The sequence below is a fragment of the Periplaneta americana genome, chromosome 5, assembly GCF_040183065.1.
Source record: "Periplaneta americana isolate PAMFEO1 chromosome 5, P.americana_PAMFEO1_priV1, whole genome shotgun sequence".
Classification (NCBI taxonomy): domain Eukaryota; kingdom Metazoa; phylum Arthropoda; class Insecta; order Blattodea; family Blattidae; genus Periplaneta; species Periplaneta americana.
In genome coordinates, this window is record NC_091121.1 from 120659441 (window position 1) to 120673509 (window position 14069).

Consider the following 14069-nt stretch of genomic DNA (forward strand, 5'->3'; position numbering starts at 1 on the left):
GGGCAAAAGCCAAGGATATGGGGAAGAGTTTCCATCTCACTGAGGCAATGCCTACAGCGGGTACCATCCCGACTTCTACCCAGTATAGCTCGGACCGGAACGACATAGCCTATCATTTTGAGGGCTTCTATCCATTCCGAGAGGTTTGGTTAGACCTTTATGATTTCTTACCCAACTGTTTGCTGGTGGGAACTCTTTGTTAAGGATCACTCCTTTACCTTATTGTTGCAATGTACACCAATTTTCAAATTCTTTTTATCTTATAGCACCTCCGTAATGAATTGTCGGAAGACTCGATCGCTGCTGAATTTGGTTTCAATCTTGTTTCAGGTTTTAAAACCCATTATCGTACTTGGTTTTGCAGCTGACACTGTTATCATAGCTAAAAATAAAAACTCTGCTTTAGAATCCACAAGGATGGCTATTGATCTTTTCAAAGCTATTGGTTTAGCTACAGTATAAATAGGTATCAATAAATCTGTAGCTATTAATATTTCTCGCGGTAAATTGCATCCAAATCAACTAAACATTTCTGATGATACTACTATCACATGCTTAAGTGCAAATGAGCATGTACACTACTTAGGTGTTCATTTCTTTAAAGTGCTTCTTATAATTTTAACAGTGTTATCTAAAAAAGTATTGCGTATTGTATTAAGGACAGGTAACTTCAAATTTATAACATTGGAAAATCCTGATAAGTTAAATAAATTGAATCGATCATTGCAGAAAGGGGATAAGTCATGAAAAACGCGAAAATGAGTTAAGAGTGTCATTTCTTTTTCCAGACCTAGACACATTTCCATACAGAAATGGGACAAATTTGCTCATTCTCAACGCAAAGCAGAGTACCATAAGCAGCGCAGTCATTGCAGAAAGGGGACAAGTCAGCGACTTACCTTCTTCCTGCACTGACTGACGACGTGACGCAACTGAGTACCGCGGATCTAATAAGTTACGCACCCATCAGCTGATAAGGAAAATGACAGATAAGCTAGAAGTAGTAAGTGACCCAGGGGAAGAAAACTGTGTTATTAGTGGTAAACGTAAACGCAATGAAATTAACTACCACAGAAATGTAAATAAGAAAAATAAACTGAAGGCATTGGAACGTCAATTCCATTGGGAAGTCTGTAGCAGCCCACACAACAGGAGAACAATGTGGGTAAGAAACTACTCATTGTTTGTTTAGACGCAACTTTGGGTCATCAATTTTCAACATTCACAATTTCAAAGACCATACGGTGCACTTCTATTCCTATCATGAAGGTATAGGCCACAAATCTTCAAATGAAGTGTGTTCCTTCTGAACTACATTGAAAATAATGTTCCTTCTTCAGTCAAGGAATTGTATCTTTTCTCTGATAACTGTGGAGGGCAAAATAAAAATCATACCTTAATTCGATTGTTGCTTGCACTGATCCAAATGGGGAGATTTAACAAAATCATTCATTATTTTCCACACCGAGGCCATTCATTTCTTCCCTGTGACCACAACTTTGGTGCAGTGAAGCACAAACTAAGTAAGACAGACAGGGTATATATGCCAGACCAATTCAATACCTTGATCCACCAGCCAAACACTAACAACAGATATTCTGTAGAATCAGTTACTACTGATGATATTTTGAATTTTAAATACTGGTGGCCAGAGTATTACAAGAAAATCACCTGCTCATTAGACACACTGAGGAAGAAAGGGAAAGATAAGAATATGTTTTCTTCAGCACAATTCAGTGAATTTAGTTACTGTAAAGATGATTCAGGATGTGTGACTGCCAGTTTGTTCATTGGTAGTGAAATGAGGAAACACAGATTCTGTATGAAAAAACCAGGTTCTGGACGCATAGTAATGCCTACACAAAAGCATACAAATGGAAAATTCCCATTAATACGAAAAAAACTTGGAGACGTATCGAAAGTGAGGCAATACATTCCATTGGAACACACTTCCTTTTACGAAGAGATCTTGAACTGGCCATCTTGTGACAAGTAATCTACAGACGACGTGGCTTCCAGTGTCTAACAATATACTCTGTAAAAATTGAAACAAATGATTTTGTGTAGTACTTTAGTGTATTTTTATTGTGCTCTCCTATATGCAGTTTTTAAGTATTAGTTTAAAAATAGTTTTGATTTAAAACTGTGATATAAAATCACATACTTGTACATTTCTGTAGTAGGAATAATGATTAAAATGCAAAAATAATTATGTAAATGATTGATTTATTTATTTATTTATTTATTTATTTATTTATTTATTTATTTATTTATTTATTTATTTATTTATTTATTTATTTATTTATTTATTTATTTATTTATTCTGGTGTAGTTAAGGCCATCAGGCCTTCTCTTCCACAACACCAGGAATACAAATACAATAATATAAATAAACAGAAATAAATACACTATAATATACAAAGTAAAGCTGCTCAAGAAATAAAGAGAGAGAAAAAAAACACTATAAACAAAGTAAAGCCACACAAAAATATACAGGTTGCAGTCACACAAACTTTAAATGAGTGATTAAGTATCATAATTAATTCCATCCTAACTAATTAACTAACATAAACAAGAAACTTGCAATTTTAATCTAGGTTAAAAAGAAAAAAAAACACAAATCAATACTTCTAGCAATACCTAAAAAACATTAACTAAGACAAAATTTTCCAATTTAATTTTGAATTGTGATAAAGTCCGGCAGTCCCTGACATCATTAGGTAACGAATTCCAGAGGCGAGGTATTTCTACAGTATAGGAAGATGAGTATAAAGACGTTCTATGATGAGGGATAGAAAGAAGTGCTTGATGTCGGTTTCGAAGAGTTGTAAGAAATTGAAAGCGCGATAACAGATATTTCGGAGTAGAAGTATGCATGATTCTAAACAGAAGAGACAGTGAATGTATTGTTCTTCGTTCCTTCAGACGCACCCATGAAAGTAACTGGAGGGAAGGTGTTATATGGTCAAATTTACAGTAATGTAAATGACAGTATGTGATGACAGTAATGTAGTAATTACACACAAAAACATCGTTATCATTGTAATTATTAACATTTAGTTTGTTTTCAAATATTACATTAGCCCAAAATTGTAAATTATATATATTTTTTCTATATTTAACAATTCCTTGCAGAAAGGGGATAAGTCATGGTTCGATTAAACAACTTTAAACAAAAGTGTTTGAGATATCAGATGTCTAACATGATGTATTATAATTCACTATTCATAAACAAAGTAAGAAAAAATATTTATAATGATTATTCCAGTATTGGAAGAAGAAAACAGTTTTTATTGATTATCTCAAAAGTAAGATTTTATGACTTATCCCCTTTCTGCAATGACCAATTCAATTAATGTAGATGGCCTATTCCAACAAAAACTCAATCACATTCCAAAAATAAAATTAAGGAATAAAAATAAATAACCTTTGAAATATACACTTCATACATAAAAGTTGATGCTACCAGCAAGCTACAAGCACCAGTTAGTAAACCAGCCTAGTGTGACCAACCTTTACTTTTAATTGAGTAAAAAAGTTGTTGCTTGGCACATTACAATTAATTAAAACACCTGACATTGACAACCAGCAAATCCAGCTTGTAAGTGAAGTGTCAGCCATAGAGAGGCATACAACAGTTTGGAACTTTATGTTTGTCATCATCATAGCCTGTTATGCTTAATCTTGGTCAACTACAAATTTTGTTTGTGCAGATTGTTATTCAATTTTGTCTCCTATTTCCAGAATATGGATATGTAACAAGGTGGCCAAATCTTTTGCTCTCAGAGCTGCAAAGACGTATGCTTCAGCATTTGCTCTTCGTCAGCGTATGCTTAATTGTGTGCAGAATCTGGAGTATTACATGATGGTCGAAGTTATTGAACCGAACTGGGTAGTGTTTCTGGCCAGTATTAATAAGGTAAGTCATCTGCTCATAAAATACTTCCTGGGTTTCATTTTATGTCTCTGAAGTCAGTAAGGACAAGTTATTGAACACATAATAGCACACAGGTGATTTGTTCCAAGACCTACCACGAATAGTAGCAAACTATAAATATGTATATTAGTCTTTTTTGTTTACTTACAAGCCTATGATAAATTTTAATTGATCATTGTATCTTTATGTAATTTTGAGTTTCATCTAAATTTCTCTTTCAATCTGTATTTTATGGGACTTTTTAAATAGAAGATTAAAAACTTTTACAGAAGGTTTTCTTCTCTAATGCCAAACTGGATTAGGGAGGGAAGAATATGCATCGATAATATGTTAATATTAGCACTGTTTATAGAAAACGGAAGAGAATGATGATAATTTAATTTGGATATGTCCTAAAGACCTTGGCGATATTGATGTTTATTAATCTATGGATCCTTATTTTCGCTATATTCATTTGTTTTAACATTAAAATAGCAGTTTCTCAGTCTGGTGTTTCTTAGTTTGATGAATTGTCATTTGTTTTGAAAATCACGTGCTGTATATATATATATATATATATATATATACATAGATACATACATACATATATATCACGTGCTGTGTATATATATACTGTATATAAAATGTATTATACTTCCTAATTTATTTAATCATGATTACCTACTTTCAATGTACTTCGTCCTGAGAATATCATGGATTGCTTCCCACATTTCCAGTACAACTATGCTCAAAGATGCAGGAGATATCCTTGCGCTCAAGTCTTGAAATGATCATCCCATTGCGAGAAATCTTTGAGTTGCTGTGAGATGTTCTTTTGCACTGATATTCTTAATATTTTTATACCTGAATCATGATATTCATTATATTTATACTACACTACATTTATTTTCAATAATGCATTCATTCATTCATTCATAGTGTTCTGCCCAAGGGCAGATCTTTCACTGCAAACCCAGCATTCTCCAGTCTTTCCTATTTTCTGCCTTCCTCTTTGTCTCCTCATATATCTTAATGTCGTCTATCATCTGATATCTTCTTCTGCCCCAAACTCTTCTCCTGTTCACCATTTCTTCCAGTGCATCCTTCAGAAGACAGTTTCTTCTCAACCTTCAATGATGTGATGAACGAATAATTACCTTCTTTATTTTTTTTAATACTTTACAGAAATCTACAAAGCCACCAGCATAGTCTCAGAATAATGAGTGAGTGAGACTTGTGATCCGAGATCGTGTTTAGGCATGGATTCGAATCCCATTGAACTAGTTACCTAGTTTGAATTCTTTCCGAGGTTTCTTTCCTAAATATAAGGCAAAATGTCTGGTAATCTCAAGGATAAATTCTTTGGTTTACTTACCAAATACCATCTTGCGTTCACCTGTCTTACCAGCACTAGATCACCAATTTTTAAAAAATCTGCAAATTGTACAGTGCTCCACACTGAAATTGGGATGCCTGAGAAATTAGGTATCATTCCTACTACTCTGCATATGTCTGTCTAGTGAAAGCTTTATAGACATTGATAAAAGAGTTTTGAAGGGAGTTTTATGTGATACATTATATGAGCAATAAAATTAAGCAAGGCCAGTGAGTGAAGCTTTAGTTCATTGCAAAGATGCGTAGGAAAAATCTAGGGATGGCAGTGAATATACCATGTTCCAATCAATTACACTAATATTGTTTTCGTAAATTTTCGAATACGTTGTTTTTTTGTCTGGTATTTATTGTGCTCTATTTTGAGGAATTTCTTAAAACACAAAGTGACTCAATGAAATTGGCTTCTTCAGAGACATAAGTATGTGAAAAACTATAAGTAGGCTCTCTTGCCCAGGCTAAACTGAACCGACCCTCGATTACTTGAATTGCTGCACTGTGGCAGTGTCGTACAGTAACTAGCCGTCCAATGACAAACACCTGTTGGTTTCTTTAATTTATGACATTCCTTAAGGGTTTCTGCCTTTCATTTGTGGGAGGTAAAACGATTCACGAAACAAACCCCTGTCTCTTTTCAGTGAAGAAACAAAAATGAGAGAAGAGAAAGAAAATAAGATGATAATTATACAGATAATAATTCGACTGTATATTGATTTAAAAAAAATAAAATAACGATGGTTATTTAAAAATATGGGATTGTGGATACAGAATGAAAAGCATAACCAGTATTACCAATACAATAATAAAAAGACCTCTGCTCTAGTGTCATAACCCCTGCTTTATAGGCCTATTCTTATAAAATATCATACATAACCAAGAGTGGCCAGATTTATAAACTTAAAAAACAGGACATTTTACAAAATTTGGTTTAAAAAAATAGGACACTTGAATACCAAAGAGCACAACCATTCCTTCTAAGTCTTACAGTTGCAGTTCAATATTAGACAACTTATTGCTATAATGAGACTTCATTCTGTCATCAAATAACATTATTTAATAGTTACTATTATTCATTAAAAGCATGAAGTGGAACTGCACTGTCTTTTTATGAATGACCTTTTTATGAATGAAATTTTAACATTTACAAATTACTTACAAATGGCTTTTAAGGAACCCTTCAGGTTCATTGCCACTCTTACATAAGCCCGCCATTGGTCCCTTCCTGTGCAAGATTAATCTGGTCTCTATTGTCATATCCCACGTCCCTCAAATCCATTTTAATATTATCCTCCCATCTACGTCTCTGCCTCCCCAAAGGTCTTTTTCCCTCCAGTCTCCCATGTAACACACTATATCCATTTCTGGATTCACCCATACATGCTACATGCCCTGCCCATCTCAAATGTCTGGATTTAATGTTCCTAATTATGTCAGGTGAAGAATACAATGCATGCAGTTCTGTGTTGTGTAACTTTCTCAATTCTCCTGTAACTTCATTCCAAATATTTTCCTAATGATCTTATTCTCAAACACCCTTAATCTCTGTTCCTCTCTCAACGTGAGAGTCCAAGTTTCGCAACCATACAGAACAACCAGTAATATAACTGTTTTATAAATTCTAACTTTCAGATTTTTTGACAGCAGACTATATGATAAAAGCTTCTCAACCGAATAACAACAGGCACTTCCCATATTTATTCTGTGTTTAATTTCCTCCCGTGTGTTATTTATATTTGTTACTTTTGCTTCAAGATATTTGAATTTTTCCACCTCTTCGAAGGATAAATCTCCAATTTTTATGTTTCCATTTCGTAGAATATTCTGGTCACGAGACATAATCATATACTTTGTCTTTTCGGGATTTATTTCCAAACTTACCACTTTACTTGCTTCAAGTAAAATTTCCGTGTTTTCCCTAATCGTTCGTGGATTTTCTCCTAACATATTCACGTCATCTGCATAGACAAAATGCTGATGTAACCCGTTCAATTCCAAACCCTGTCTGTTATCCGGAACTTCCCTAATGGCATATTCTAGAGTGAAGTTAAAAAGTAAAGGTGATAGTGCATCTCCTTGCTTTAGCCCACAGTGAATTGGCTACTAACAATTCTGTGGCGTTTGGGTAAAGGGAGATAAGTCATAAAAATGAGTTCGGAGATAAATGAAAATTAAACTTGGAACCATTATTACAAATAATTTTCTACATAAATAAAACACATCAACTGCTAGTATTCTTTGATTTTTGCACACCCACTTGTATAATTTAACTTGTGTGTTCATCTGGGGAACAAAATTCCACCTGGACAAAAAAATGACTTATACCCCTTTACCTGAACACCACAGAATTATACAGACATGGACAAATTATTAGCAAAACTGAAGATTTTTATTATATATTTTCACAAAATATGACTCTTCAATTCTGACTACAGTTGACATTTTTGCGTATTTCCAAATTATTAGCAAAATTGAAGATTTGTATTGTATATTTTTAGAAAATTTGACTCTTCAATTTGGACTACATTTGATATTTTTGCATATTTACAAATTATTAGCAAAACTGAAGATTTTTATTATATATTTTTACCAAATTCAACTCTTCAATTTGGACTACAGTTCACATTTTGGATATTTACAAATTATTAGCAAAACTGAAGATTTTTATTTTATATTTTGACAAAATTTGACTCTTCAATTTTGACTGCAGTTGACATTTTTGCATATTTATAAATTTTTAGCAAAATTAAAGATTTTTATTATGTATTTTTACAAAATGTGGCTCTTCAATTTAAACTACAGTTACATTTTTGCATATTTCTGTCTACTATAATGATGGAAATATGAAAATTGTCAACTGTAGTCTAAATTGAAAAGTCAAATTTTGTAAACAGAATTATCATAAAAATCGTCAATTTTGATAATAATTTGTCCACGTCTGTATTTATTTCACACAAACAAGCATATATGGACCTTTTAATCTGTTAAATCTGAACTAGTTCCTTCAACATCAGAAACTTTGTTCTTAAACGTGTATTTTAGGATTATTCAATAACATATAATATTGTAAAACTCTTTACAACCGAGATCCTGAAAATGAGTCTTAACAATGATAATAGCTTGTACAGTTTCAGTTATGAAACTATTTTTTTCATCAATCCACAGACTGTTCATAATTGAAAAGATTCTTTCCACAACAGCATTTGTGCCTGGTACAGCCAATGCAAAGCATACAGCTTCTTTGTTTTTAAACTGAACAATTGTATTTTTAAGTGCATTAAAAAGTCACACCAATTTTTATCTACTTCAATATTAACCTGTATCTATTGCTTTTAGAACATTAACCCATTTATGCCCGTAACTTAATTTTTGTCCAAATGTTGTGAATGTCACACATATTTTTTGTTTTTATACATTTTTAATTGTAAATGAGCAAACACAGATGAATCTTTACATTTAGGTCCTTTTTCAGGGTGGGTCGTTAACGACCCAGTGGGAAAATCTGATATACGTTTTTTCTTTCTTTTTATTTATATCTAAATTACTACATGTAACGACAGTAATTGTGAATATTATTTCTTTGTGTTATTGAATCAAAATATTATTAATGTTTTAAATGTAATATTTATAATTTTACAGTGCACAAGTAAATATTCACATAAAGTTTAATCATAAAAATACGTATAGTAAAATATAAATGACTCAATATTATCCAAACACATAATTACCATGTTATGTATGAAACTCTCTGACGCACTTGTCATGAAGCAGAGCTGGGCATGAAGGTTTGTAACAGCCTTTAGTAGTCTTGTTTTTGCAGACAGCGCATAGGCGACATGGCTGACCAACCGCCAGCAAGTGTCCAGCATTGCGAAGTGCTGGACCTGCGACCATATTTCCCACATTCAGATGCTTTTTTGGGCCCTGGTGAAGATACTGGTGTTCCATATTTCTACATCATAGCGATTACAGTTGTCCGTCTGAATGACAAATTATCCAAGGAAATTCCTTTTGATCTTGCTGTTAACCATGCATTATTCATGGCGACGTCAAACATCCACAAAAGAATTGGAACATACCATTTTTTCCCTCTTATTCCAATTCTGTATGCTGCTATGTTTTGGTCCATCTGATCAACACCTCCCATAAAACTATTATATTTCTTGTTGAGATGGATTGTGTAATGGATATCCTCTTCTTTTCTTTGGCTGAGTACCGATCTGCTGTTCCTATAGGCTGCACGCCGAACTCATTTGAAACAACTGTCAAAATATTCAGCTGGATGACTGTCTTTAGAAAGTGATAATAGATGACTTGACTGGACAGGATTGTAAACTGGTGGAAAATTAGGGAGGATCTGACCCTTCTTCCACTGCGGAATATATTTTGTATTCAGTACAGATCTTGGATTATAGTTTTTATCCCCTCTTGTTTTAGTTGTAGTCTCTACCTCAGCTTCTACTTCCCACAATACCGTAGCCTCCAATGTAGACTCAGGGGAATCATTTTCCTCATCTCTTGTTTCATTTGAAAACCTTACCTCAGCTTCTGCTTCCAACAATGTCCCCGTCAAGGATTATTACACTCCTCATCTCCAGAATCCCCATTGCTTTCTCCATGTACAGGTGGTACAATATAAACATCAATTTCTCCAGATATGCTCCTCATGTCTTTGCTTCAAGTTCAGATATTATTTCGTGAGTTTTCAGTCCCTTCCTAGTGTATCAAAACAAAAATAAACTATAACTAACGAAAAAGAATCATATAAACAGAAATATTACTAAGCAACAAAATGGTACCTCTCATTTTCCCACTGGGTTGTTAACGACCCACTCTAAAAACTATTGTCATTGTTGCTATATTACTATAACTGTTACAATGCTATCAGGATATATTGTATTACTTACATTTTGATGTTTAGCTTCGTATTCAGAAGCTTGGCAATGAGCCACACTCCATGCCAACAAATAGAAATTATTAGCTATGTGCTGCAGAATTCTAGTCAATTACGCAAGCTGAGAGATAGTTTCAAATGAAATGTGAATGGTGCAGCACTAACCAAACACAGATGTTTATAACTCAAGACAACACTCTCAGTTACCAACCTAATTTATAGAAGTCACAATATAACACTACCGGGATATTTTATACAAATTATAATCACTGGGTCGTTAACGACCTAGTGGGCATAAATGGGTTAATGCTGGGTTGCAAGAAACCTGTTCCATAAATTGCTATTCTCTCGTTAAGTAACAGACCTTTAAACTATTTCAGTCTTTAAAGTATAGGTCGTTGCAAATGTGATATTTAACGATGTTAACTATTCCATCTTTAAACGGAAAAGATTCAAAATGACAGAGCCATCATAGCCGGCGCAAATAATTCCCTTATTATACATGCATGTCACTATGGTAATATTGTGTTTTTGGATATTCATTGTTTTCAAAGTTTGAACATAGAAGACAGACATCAAATACTGACCCAGGCCAACATGCAACAATTCTTGGTACAGATTGATAGAGAAGTAACCCTTCCTGTTTCGGTTCATCTCATTCAGGTGTCTACTAGGGCTTTGAATTTTCATATGGCTACAGTCTATGCACCAATAACGTTGGGAAAATTGCAAATTTAGAAGAAATCCTGTTTTACTGTTTGTACAGAATTTCCTTGAGGCACAGTAATGTATTGTTCTCTCATTCTTGCAATGCAGTCACACATCTTATTATTCTACAAACTGTAGATTTATAAACATGAATATGATCCACTATCACATTCCGAAACGCTCCTATTGCATAATAGCGCAAGACAAGCAACAACTGGTTACTTGCTGATACTGTCTTACTGCGTACAATTTGTTTTCCAATATGATATCCTTTTTCATGCAAGAGAGCCATGAATATGTCTTTCGACAATCTAAATCTAACCTTAAAATCAATATTATCGTATTCTTCTAGAGGTTTCGCTCTGTCTCTCAGTATTCTTGGTCTTGGTAGATGTTGTACCATATCAAACATAACTCTATGTTAGACGATTCTGTAATAGTAATAATATTGTTTTATTCACAAAACTTTTCCTATACACAAATCTCGAGTTCATTGTGATATGTATATTACATTTTACTTACCTGTTTCTGATGATAACATATCCACGAAATTACTTAATATTGTCAGATACAAAAACAAGAAATATACGTAGCCTACAATGTGGCGGCTAACCATTCGTTAACAGTTTACAGCTCGCATTTTCAACCTATAGTTTACAGAGTGCTTTAACGAACCAATAGCTTTAAAGGTCGTTCTTGCAATGCTTACTGATGCTAAATGAACAGTTACAGAACCAATAGCATTTAACGAACCTATAAATGCTTTCTTGCAACCCAGCATAAGAGGTTTGGAAATTTCATCCCAGCATTTAACATTTTTCAGTGTCATCCAGTTACAGTAACTTCAATTGTTTCATTAAAGTAGGGCACCTCTACTGAGACATGAAATATGTGTTGAGGGGATCAAACATATCAATGATCCTGATAACTGCAGGCAACAGAGACAACCTTCTACTTTTGACTCTACCTAAACCTGCATATAATCAGTAAGGAACGGATTTCTATGTAATTAAATATTACTTTTGCGTGTGATTAAAACACAATTAACAAAATTAAAAATTCCGAACATGAAGTTTCAAGTTTAAAACCCGAATTTTATTTCACATAAAAAAACATATTTTTACAAAAAAATTATGTAAATACATATTTTCAGGAAATTTATTATATAAATACATAAATCTTGGAGTTTTTTTTTTTACTTAAATAATTTTTTTACAAGAACTTTTAAACATTTTAAAGCTAAATCAGTTATGTCACTCAGAAGTACGTTATCTTTTTAAGAATTCTTGGTTGATTCGTGTTTCTAAGCGCTGTGTGGTGTATCCATCATCCATTTTTATAATAGTATCGCCTCAAGTTCTGAGAACTGCTAGGCAGCATATCAATGTTATTATTAGAGAATAAATTAACATGGACAAGAAGGAGAGATTTTGCAACACATAATTATGAATGTTTATTGTTGCTGAAGATGATTTCATTCCACGCTTTGTTTGTGAAACACAACAGATAAGAGCTCAGGAATGAACATTATTTAATTTAAACAAATCTCTTCCCTCTCGCTCATGTCCATCAAGTAAGGCAATACGTCTTGTTGTGATTCCCTGTTATCGGGCTGCATCAATCGATATCCTTCAACATATACTGAAAGATTGTTATTTAAAAAACGATTTGGCTTTCCTATTAGCAAATCTAAGCTTTTTGTGTGACACCTGTATTAAAGTTGCAGTTTATAATGAACCGAAGTTGGCTTTATTCGACATATAAATCTAGCTACCAGGTTACATAAACAAATACCTTGGATACATAAACAAAACAGCAAACCTTAATGCTGACCAATTAAAATATTTTAATTTTAAAGGTTTTAATATAAAACTGTTACCCAAAGGTAGACAGATCAGTAGTGGAATTCTCGCAGGTACATCAAAGAAATTAATTACAAATTTTCAAATCTTAAAAGAAATGGATAATCAAGACAAATTAGAACTAATAAGAATTGAAGTATGGAAAAATCAACAACATTTCAAAATCTACAGTGCCTATAACCCACCTAATAATCCCCTTGATCTAACTTTGTTTGATATACAACCTAAAACTATCATAATTGGTGAATTTAACGCCCACTCCCAACTTTGGGGCTACGATAATGTAAACCAACCTGGAAAAATGATCATGGACCTCCTAAATACTACAACCGCAGAACTTGTCTACAGAAAAGAAGATCCCCCTACTTTCATACATTATTCTGGTTCTGGTACAAATCCAGACTTATTACTAGTAACATCAGATATCCATCACGAAACCAAGAAACAAATAATTCAAGACCCTGGATCTGGCCATAGAGTCATCATTGCTTCTATCCATCTCCACCAAAACCGAAGAAAAGAACCCTACAATAACAAAACAACATGGAACTTTAAGAAAGCGAATTGGAAACTATTTACAACAGAACTCAACGAACACCTCAAGCTCAACACACCACTAATGGAAAATACAAACTCAGATAGATTAAACAAATATTTCTGTGAATCTATTCTTAGAATTGCAAAAAAGCACATTCCACGAGGCAAACCAAAAAAATACACCCCATTCTGGACAGAAAACTTGAATTTATTGAAACAAGATAGAGATAAAGCAAGAACCAAAGCAGAACATAGCAAAACACCAGAAGATACTCAAGATTGGAGGAAGAAGAGTGCCATTCTTAAAAAAGCAATCATAACAGCAAAAAAGAACAGTTTTAATAAATTTATTGAAAATATTAATTACAGAACCGATAGCGCTAAAACATATAAATTTCTGAAGAATATTTCCAATACACAGGAAAATACTAACCAACCTATTATTCATAATAACAAAACACTAACAGATAGTAGAGATATAGCAAACGCATTTAATAAACACTACTCAAACTCACAGATTACATCCCAATATCAAAAAAACTGACAAATTTATCAAAAGAGAATTACATAAAAATAATAAAAACAATATTACTAGTACAAAACCTGAAATATTTCATCAAAATTTTACTTCCAAAGAATTAACTATAGCTATACAAAATTTAAAAACCAAGAAATCTCCTGGCCCCGACAACATTCATTCCGAATTTTTTAAACATCTGGGGGAAAAAGCCAAGTCTGTACTTTTATCCATTTTCAATTTATC

The 14069-nt window shown here is 33.2% G+C and overlaps 1 protein-coding gene across 5 annotated transcripts in view; it reads left to right on the forward strand.

Moving 5' to 3' along the window:
• LOC138700117 (gamma-tubulin complex component 2-like) overlaps positions 1-14069 on the forward strand; it is a 233502-nt gene that overhangs the window by 164792 nt on the left and 54641 nt on the right. For all 5 annotated transcript variants that reach the window (XM_069826441.1, XM_069826442.1, XM_069826439.1 and 2 more), the window contains exon 12: positions 3745-3919. In XM_069826441.1, the coding sequence (XP_069682542.1) occupies positions 3745-3919 (175 nt within the window). The remainder of the gene's footprint in view (positions 1-3744; positions 3920-14069) is intronic.